We start from the raw sequence: 10,457 nt of genomic DNA on the forward strand, positions 1-10,457 counted from the left end.
AATGTTGTCATTATGGTCTTCAGTGTATATGATCATGTCATTCAATTAGGTTGAAATTGTATGTGTAGTTCAATTTCCCTTACCTGCGATAAATGATCCATTCCTTTGGGTTACTATATAATTATCATTGTGTTTGTGGGACTATAAAGGAATTATTGCCTGCATTATTATTGTATGGAACCTGGCTCAGGGTTGATCATGCCCACCCTCAACAATGTAGCTCAACTGGTTAGAGTAAATAGTGTCAATCGTTCAGAGGTCTGGGGTTCAAATCCCAGTTTGGCCGTGCAATTTTCCTCTCCTGTTACATTATACTCTACGTAAGTCCATAAAGATGTAGAGGAAATGATTTTCTACATATACTTTGGACATGTCAATACATCAAAATATTGCAACCTTATTAAAATCAATCTTAATACCTATCCTCTAATTATGTGAGAGTATTGTAGAGGAAATGATTTTAATTATATTGAAAATATTGGGATAAGTTAGTTCTATTTTGCTTTTATTACCAGTATAATTATTCATTATTCATCATGTGCCAATATCTAAATAAATCATTCCTCAGAATAGAAATTGTTCCTTGTTTTTCATCTTCCATTAATTGTTACATAGATTTAATGAACAAATTTGTACATGCAGCATGTACCATAGGTTAAATGAACAAAGTTGACCCCTGTGACCTTGAACATAATCAAGGTCGTTCACTTGAATAAACTTGGTAGTTCTTAATCCCAGCATGCTACTGACAGATCAGATATCAACATTCTAGGCCATATGGTTATGCAGAAGAAGTTGTTTAAAGATTTTAACGTATTTGACCCCTGTGACTTTGAATATAATTCAAGGTCATTCATTTGAACAAACTTGATAGACCTTCATCCCATCATGTTACAGGCCAAATATCATCATACTGCGACTTTTGGTTATTCAGATGAAGTTGTTTTACGATTTTGAACATATTTGATCCTTTTGACCTTGAAAATAAATCAAGGTCATTCATTTGAACAAAATTGGTAGCGCTTCATTCTAGCATGCTACTGGCCAATTATCATCATCCTGGGCCTTTTGGTTATTCAGAAGAAGTTGTTTAAAGGTGTGTTTTTTTTAAACAAGTGAAGGTCGTTCATTTGAACAAACTTGGTAGCCCTTCACTCCAACAGGATACTGGTCAAATATCATCACACTGGGCATTTTGGTTATTCAGAAGAAGTTGTATAAAGCTTTAAACATATTTGACCCTTAATTGTGGCCTTGAATATAGGTAAAAAGGTTATCTCAGCATGCTACTGGCCAAATTTCATCACCATGGGCATTTGGGTTATTCAAAAGAAGTTGTTTAAAGTTTTTAACAAATTTGACCCCTGTGACCCTAAATATGAGTCAAGGTCATTCAATTGAACAAACTTGGTAGCCCTTATTCTAGCATGCTACTACCTAAGTATCACCATCATAGGACTTTCAGTTATTGAGAAGAAGTTGTTCAAAGGTTTTAAACATATTTCACCATTGTGACCTTGAATATTTGTCAAGGTCATTCATTTTAACAAACTTGGTAGCCCTTCATCCCAGCATGTTACATGCCAAATATCATAAACCTAGGCCTTTTGGTTATTCAGAAGAAGTTGTTTTAAGGCTTTAAACATATTTGACCCCTGTGACCTTGAATATATATAAAGGTCATTGATTTGAACAAACTTGTTAGCCCTTCATCCTAGCATGTTACTGGCCAAATATCATTATCCTAGTTCTCTTAGTTATTCAGAAGAAGTTGTTTAAAGATTTTTCAAGACAATTGACCCCTGTGACCTTGAAATGGATGAAGGTCATTTATTTGAAAAAACTTGGTAGCCCTTCATCCTCGTTTGCTTCTGGCCAAATATCATCCTAGGCCTTTTGGTTATTGAGAAGAAGTTGTTTAAAGTAAAATATTGACGCCGCACCATGGCATAAGCTCACTTGGCCCTTCCAGGGCCAGGTGAGCTAAAAACAAAACCGTTTTGGTGTCACTGAGGGAAAAGTATTTCAAATAATGGAGCAGAAACTATCAGCCAATCAGATGTATGATTGAAGGGATCAATTTTGATTGCTTTGACCTACGATAGAATGACCCTAAATAGTTTATAATTGTAGGTGTATAGTATATATCCCTTACAAATAAATCAAACCTCTTGCAGTGGTTACAAACATGTACTGTGAAGATTTGGAGTGGAAACTGTAAGCCAACTAAGATGTGACATTAAACACTGATGGTACGACTCCAAAAAGTACAACATGCTAGGTGTACAAATATAGATGAACCGAGTCATGGCATGGATACTAAGTAATCAGACAGGATGATTTGACATTGAATGATCTTGACCTGAAAGATATACTGATACTTGATGGTTGGATGGACAGTACAACGTGACGGTATTGTTTGATCTATTTTAAAATCAAATGCAGCAGTAACAGTAAAAGATTAATAACAAATCTAGATTACATCATTCAATCTTTTATTGATGGAATAATATAAACTTTTACAATGTACATTGTATATTCCAACAGAATACAATTTACTGTAACTAAAACACATGCAAACAAGAAATAATAGGCAAAAACCATTAATCCTTGAAATAATCAATGCAATCACAAGATGATCTTATTATAAAATTATATCCTGAATCAGCTATGTACATGTGTTTGGTAGTAAGCTGTTACAAGTGTACTCTCAAAGGTAGACATGAGTATAAATAATAGAACATTGATTTATTTCAGGTTCATTCATTTGAACAGGTTTGCATGATCACACCTATCACTTCTGCACAATGCCTCTTAAAGGTTATTTAGAAGAAAAGTAAACACATTTGGAAGGACAACGAACACTACTCCATAACATGAACTCCTCAGGCTATTTGTGCAGGATGAGCTAAAAATAGTTAACAGCAGTTTCAAATAGACCATTATTATAGTCATAGGTGTATACATGTACATGTATATACAGTTAATACTGCTGCTTATTGAAATTATTACAAATTGTCAAACCTGAATTAGTTTGGAAGTGTCTATCGATATCATAGAACTGAAAATTGTTACTTGTTCATGTTCTAATATAACAGACTTGTACAAAGTTAGCCCAAGTTTCCTCTGGCCCGTCACCAGACTAAGACATCTTAACAGGTAGATGTCTGGTGTGGGCACACATAAATCTTTCTGTCAAAATGTCTAAGATTGAAGAATGGTGTCAGGGCCAGAGGAAACTCTGGCTAGAAACAAAGTTTTCTCTGTTTAATTTGAACTGGGTATGATAAAGATGTGTTGCATCAAGAAGAGTTTCAAATTGAGATAAAAATCATATCTTGTTCATGGGTACATCTTGATCCAGATCTATGTAGTGTTACAAACCTATGCAACAAAACTGTTTTTCAGTATAATTTCTTTCCCAAAGAGATTAAAAACAACATATAACAGTATAGAAGTTCAAACTTAATTGTTGATCATCTTACACACATGCATGCATACATTATGTACCTGAGTATATTTCACCATACCCTGATCAGTTTATAACAATTCAAACAGCATAAAATCAATTGTGTTTAAAAGATACACAAACGAGATATCTACACAAAGAAGCATAAAATTCCTTCTTTTTATCACAAGTTTTTAAAGTTTCATCATGATACAATTTTTTCTTGATCCCCATGTCAGAATAACAGCCACTTTTTCCTCTAGTTTGGAATTTCATCCTTACTTTAAATTCACACATCTTATTCTTAAACATCAACTGTATATTCATTGTAGCCAAATGTGACCTTTTAATTTGTATCAAAATTGTACAACATTTTTAGCAATTTGGGATGAGTTTTATGGACTGATTTTGATTGGTGCCCTCATATTATCAGATGTCATTTTACTATAAAGTCTATCTCATGATCACCTGTGCCTATATATACAAGGCATCACAGCTCTGAAGAATACATGTATATACTTACAAAAGTACAGATTTGTTATCATAGTCTACATGTACCTGTCAGTGTACTGGCCGCCTTTGATTCTGCTGATGGGCATCCTATATATCACAGGTACAATGTATCTATACATTGTGTATAGCAAGGCAATCCACTCACGCATCACTTTCATCACTCTCATCCGTATCTCTCTCCTCTTCCTCCTCTTCGAGCTCCTCTTCCTCTGATTCACCCTCTTCACTGTCCTCCCCAAAGAAGTATGGGTAGTCATCACTGGATATATACCCGTATACTTCTTCCTCCTCGCCAAACTCTTCTCCCAACTCCTGCCACTTCATGTCCCAGTTCCCTATAAAGTCTGGGTTTTCGATGTCCCTGTGACATACCCAGTTAACATTGAAACAGATGATACCTTCATTCTCCCAACATTCTCTCTCCGCACCTGAAAAACTGTGTAAATAACCACTAAAATTAGCAGGAGGTTCTAACGTAACGTCTGGGGGTTCTGTACTCCCAAATGGTCCAAGTCTCCTTCCAAGATTGGTGACAAATTCTAAACAATTTATCATCATATATTGAGTCCTTAATTTAACTTGTACGATCACCTCTCCCTTTTCTAATTCTACCTCACAAACATCAGTCACTTCTGACGAGTCCTTAGGAAGGCCATGGTGATGCCAGAAGCTATCAAACACCTCCATACCCACAATCACATTTTCTTTCTGACTCTCATTAAAACGTGCTACAATGACAATCTTGGAAATCTGTGACCGTTCATTTGATGTCTCGCAGGTTCCATCATTGAAGTATCCTTTAGAAAAGTTACTGCAATCAGATTTACCACTGTATTTCTTGCTGTCAGGAATGATCTTGGTGTTATCCTGGTCTCGTCTTACCACCCAGTGAAGCGGAGGAGATCTGCAGTTTTTTATAGACATCAACAGAGCCTTATTAGTGACATCTTTATGATCCAGGAGGTATTTCCTAACAGTATCGAGCTTCTCCTCCAAGAGAATATCTGAGTTATTCTCTAAATGTTTTTCCCAATCACAGTAATCAATGTAGATCAGTCGGGCTGCTACAACCAGAGAGTAGATTTGTTCTCCATTCAGTTTTGTCTCCTCGTTCTGCCCGGAAATGTAACAAATTGCTGCCTCAAGTATGGCCAATTCATTAAGGTCATTGGGAAGGGGGTAGCCGCCACGAAACACGATCAAATTATCTTTACTCAACAACTCAAGAACACAGTCATAGGGAATGGCCGAGAACTCCTCCATCCGGCTAGCTTCTTCCAGATGCCGACCAATCAGTTTTATACATCTGTTTTTGATCTTTTCTAAATAGAATTTGGCAGCAAATGATAGCATGGAAACACAGTTACTTCTGTCAACACTTTTGAGTAACAATCTCTGACATGACTCCTTTACAAACTCGACCTGAAGATAGTCAGCCACAATGAACAGACTCTGTACATTGTTACCAGTGACCTCGACTGACCCTGTGTAGGCAAACTGGAGCAAAAGTTCCAGACTGGAAAAGTCTACATCATGTAGTACCACGTCAGATTTGTTCTTGGCGTCCATGTGAAGGAGGACCTTGAAGTACTCGGAGAGGGATGCTAGCACATTCTTGTGAGCTTTGACACTCTTCTCACCAACATGGAGAGTGATATCACAGAACTCCTCCTCTCGCCAAGACTTGTGTAGGGCCTTCAGCACAGCTCGGGGATACCCCGGGCTGGACACCAATTTGGAAACAGTTGAATCCAAGCCAGAATCGAATGATTTTGCTTCCATTTCTGATCATTAAGACGGGTATCTTGTTCAGCTAAAAAGAAACAAAATAAGATCTGCAATAAATTAATGTCACCAATATATCGTTAGTACAATGTTTATCATTAACCTTAACTAATTACAACATTCTTTGAATAATCCTACAAACTTACATGTCTTTAATTTATGTGTTATAAATAACAAATGGCTTCTTTTTCAAATTAAACTTGGTCCTATAATTTTGCATAGTTGTAAGGAATAAATGAAAATGATGGGCCCATTTTATGCTGCAACTGCATACTTGTAGCGGAACTGGACTGGCATAAACTTGACAACTTTTTGAAATTTTCATGGGGGAGATTCTGCATTTTGAAAATTAAAACATAAATCAAATGTGTGTATGTACCCCCTAGAGAGGAAATAACCCTTGAAAATGACATATTTTGAGTTGTTCTTTCGAATGAAATCAGGAGATCTTAGAATACAGAAATAGTTTAGCAAATTCATTGGTTGAAAATACTAAATTTAAGGGTCCAAAACGGGAGTATCCCTCCTAATAGGGAGAGTTGGCAAGTACAAGTACTAGTATATATATGCAATTGATATTAGTACAGTGTAATTTCTTAAATTAATTACATTCATTCAATTACTTGTACTACTGTATCTATAAGGATTAAAGGAAAGCTGAAAACCCTGATAATGGCTGATATTCAATCTTAATAAAAAAAAAATCTGTAAAATCACAGCTAGGAATCTGAAATTTTACGGGTATAGCGGTACCAGGGATGACACGTATACTTTGTAAGTTTCTGGTAATTATAAAACAACATAAAACTTTGATCATACAAAAATCGCTGTTAATAATTGCTCCAAAGCGATCTCCCTAAAACTATGTACGTGCACCGACTTGCATTGTATTTTTATTTACATCTAATTCCGTGCTACATGATGCATATATTTGTAACGGAACTGGATTGGATCAATCATTCCGATGGTCCGGGGTTCAAACCCCAGCCTGGCCGTGCATTTTCCCTCTCCTGTTACAGTGGTGCCAGCTCACTCAGGTCACAGTGACCAACTCTTGTTTCAAGCATTCTGTGTACTGTAACAAGGGGATAACCGAACCCGGGTTGTAAATACATGAAGTTGTGTATTCTGGGGGCGAAGACCAAGAAAAAGGAGGTAGGAATGTAGCGGAACTGGACTGGCATAAACTTGCCAATTTTTTGAAATTTCCATGGGGGAGATCAAAGGTGTTTGAAATTCTGACTGTACTTGAGATACATGCATGTATATATCATATAAAAAAAACATATACAAATAATGGTATTACTACTTTTTTTATACAATTTTTTTTAATGATATATATCTCAATTTACAGTCAGTAGAAGTCCCCGTCCATCATCTCCTACAACAGACTAGCAGTGGGACTAGGAGTTCCCAAGCCAACAACATCAGGCAAATAAGCACCAGAGTCAACGCATATAAACATTTATTCGTCCCTGCTATAATCAAGATGTGGAACTCAATACCATCAGATATCAGAGGACTACCAACAGTAGACAGTTTCCGGCACCACATACAGACCATTGATGTGGCCGGACTCAACTCATCCCCAGGCACTAGACAGGACTCCGGACTTGTACATTGTAAATACCAGATTTTAGATGTACATACAGACAGATGTAAATAGCAAATTGTTTAGCTGTATGGCCAATAAGCGCCGGAGAGCCTGGAGTAGTGACACTCATCTGATGAGTCAACTCCATAACGGGAAGAAGAAGAAGAAGAGTATTTCAAACACCTTTGGCTTTGGGTAGATTCTGCATGCTCAAAATTAAAATATAAATAAAATGTGTGGGATACCCCCTAGAGACCAAATTAAACTTTAAAATGGCATATTTTGAGTTTTTCTTAGTATGCAATCAATAGATCTTAGAATATAGGAACAAGGAAGCGTATATGTTGTTTTTATCATATAAAAACCGAACCTAATGAATTCACTGGTTGAAAACACTCAATTTAAGGGTTCAAAATCGGGAATTCGAATCTCCCTCCTAAATAGGGAGGGTTAACGTTGGCAAGTATGGACTGGGTCGATCGTCACCGACCAGGGTCGTTTTCGTTTAAACGTGTCAGACCGGTCGGACCGCTGTTGTTCGTTTATTAAATAAAGTTGGACCTAGTATTCCGATGCTGCTTTCAGGCGAGCCATGGCAAAGCATTGCAAGGCCTGCATAAACATGTGCAGGTCCGCCAGGATTTATACCCGAAATTGTTACATTTATAAACGGCCAAACCGGTTGTTCCGCAAAAATGACCAGGCCCCTGATAGCCCAATCGAATTGGTAGAGCGTCCGTCTATAGTTGGGAGGGTCCCGGGTTCGAACCCCCGGCCCTGGCCGTGTATTTTTCCTCGCCTGTTACATATTAATTTGTGGTAAGGTGTATTGGTAGACGAGGCTAGTACCAGTGTTTTACATACAATTTTATGTAGTTACATGAATTTGAATGCAATCTTTGCGAGAAGAAAAGAGAGATCTCAAAAATTGCAGTAGTATTTACTTACTCGTCTTAGAACGGCATTCGAGTCCGACATACACGCGGGAAAATGTGGAACTCTTTATTGTGTAGAGGTATAATTGCGTTGCTACTAATTACAGCCCGATAGAGCCCGGCACAGCCCGGTAGTGATATATTGACCGCCCGGGCGTTTGTTTCCACTTACATATACCATTACAACTGTATGTTTTGCATTATTTGTAACAATATGAATGCAATGATCAAGAAGTTGTGAACAAATCATTAAATTTGATCGAATTATGGTTACTTGAAATGAGTAACATATGGCAACAACCCGCTGGAGAAGAGCCAGACCATTGTTATTTGCAATACAAACACCGCCCGGGCTTTCACGTGTGTAGTAAACTGTATTGACACAACTTATTCGTATAGCTTTAGGAACGAAAAACACAAAACTGAAGAAATATCAAAGTATATGTTCATAATTAGCCAAGTTATTGTAATTTGAAGTTAACTAACACTGCAGGGCTTGTCATTTCAATATTAGGACTGCCCGGGCGCTACCCTGTAAAGTTAAGTACTTCACTCGGGTTAATCAATGAATGAGAAATAAAACATAAAAGACAGTGTGAAAATATCTCCATTGTAAAAAGATTTTGCTGATCTAACTTTAGATACTTCGCTACGTATACATTACGCTGAAGCTCATATCACGCGTGTTATTTGCAGCATCGGGACCGCCCTGGCTTTCATCTTTATCGTTAGGTCAATTAATTAAAACTCTTTATTTGTTAAGATGTGTGTGTAACCACGGACTTGGATATCTAATCCACAGACTAATTCCGTGGTGTAACTAACACAGTGCTGACAAAAATGTTAGAATACATTGTATGTTAATTATTGGCGGAGTTACGGTGTTTTGAAATTATAAGTTCCTCAACCATACGTATACGCTACAAAGAGGTAATTAGATGTACTTTCTGAAAATATATGATATATGTCTTTAAAAAAGGTTCTGCAAAAATCGTGTGTAGCAATTTTATGCAAAGTGATCCGCTACTGCCGTAACAACTGTACTTGTTATTTATAATATCGGGAGCGCCCGAGCCTTCAACTTACCATTAACTAGACTTAACAAGAAAAAATGAAATCGTTCAGTTGCCGGTGTATGTTTTGAAATTAGTTACTTCTCATCCGTACGATTAAGCTGAAATCATGAGTATTGTTTGTAATATCGGGTTCGCCCGGGCATTCACCAGATTCATTATTTGCTCAACAAACACTCTTCTGTTGTTCATTAACTCAATTCTGAAAAATTGTGGGATATTAAAAATTGGCATAGTTATGATATTTTTAAATTAGTTACTTCTCAAACATACGCTATTATACAAAGCTGAAAGCCCATTTCAAATCCATGTAATTCAGTCAATTTTCAACATCATTTCATAGTTTCTTGAACTAAGTAATCTTTACACAGTCTTCTTCATGTTAGGCTAGGGGGACAAGGGGTACCGACCTAGGTAAAAGCCCGGGCTGTCGGGGCGACATGAACAAAGTAACGGCTACCGTGCCGGCTCCAGCCAAATAACCAATTTTAATTCTACCCATTTCAAATCGATGTGATTCAGTCAATTTTCAACATAATTTCATAATTTCTTGAACTAAGTTCTCTTTACACAGTCAAATTTCAAATGTTTTTTCTACTTCTTGTTAGGCTAGGGGGTACTGCCCCAGGTAAAAGCCCGGGACATTTGATAAATCCTAAAAAATAATATTAAAATGAGACATCTTATATATAGTATATGAGATGCATAAAAGATATCTCATTTAATTTCTTTACACGAATAAAATAGTTTACATAATCTCATGAAAACAGTTCAAGTTGGCTTGTCATACCAATTACCACTTTGTAAGATGCTCCAGGGATGCCCTGGATGTTCTAATATCTTGTCATGCGGTTTATGGTGTAACACTGTGTGTGAACAAGAAGGGGGTATCTCAATATTTGTAAAGTGAATCCTTGAAATCATATGTTAGCATTTGTTCTGTGTCTCACGACACATTTGTATGCCTTAAACTTGACAAACATCTCTCTGTATGTGAGAAAGATGTCTTTATTTGCTCATTGTATATTCCGCCTGATCGAGCGGCGTATTACAGGCTTTTCAACAGAGATTTATCTTATGATCTTGAAAATGAAATAGCTGTATTCTCT

At 36.9% G+C, this 10,457-nt stretch overlaps 1 protein-coding gene across 1 annotated transcript; it reads right to left on the minus strand.

The window, feature by feature from the left end:
* Positions 1 to 2,491: 2,491 nt before the first annotated feature.
* LOC110457702 lies at positions 2,492 to 8,351 on the minus strand. The gene is made up of 2 exons (XM_021509069.1): positions 8,289 to 8,351; positions 2,492 to 5,774 (listed from the first exon to the last, which is right to left on the minus strand). The coding sequence occupies exon 2, from the start codon at positions 5,741 to 5,743 to the stop codon at positions 4,103 to 4,105; it is 1,641 nt and encodes a 546-aa protein (XP_021364744.1). The 5' UTR covers positions 5,744 to 5,774; positions 8,289 to 8,351; the 3' UTR covers positions 2,492 to 4,102.
* Positions 8,352 to 10,457: the final 2,106 nt, after the last annotated feature.

This window comes from Mizuhopecten yessoensis, unplaced genomic scaffold, assembly GCF_002113885.1.
Source record: "Mizuhopecten yessoensis strain PY_sf001 unplaced genomic scaffold, ASM211388v2 scaffold9299, whole genome shotgun sequence".
NCBI lineage: Eukaryota > Metazoa > Mollusca > Bivalvia > Pectinida > Pectinidae > Mizuhopecten > Mizuhopecten yessoensis.

Coding starts and splice junctions, on each gene's coding strand:
- LOC110457702 (XM_021509069.1), bottom strand. CDS start 5,743: ATGGAAGCAAAATCATTCGATTCTGGCTTGGATTCAACTGTTTCCAAA.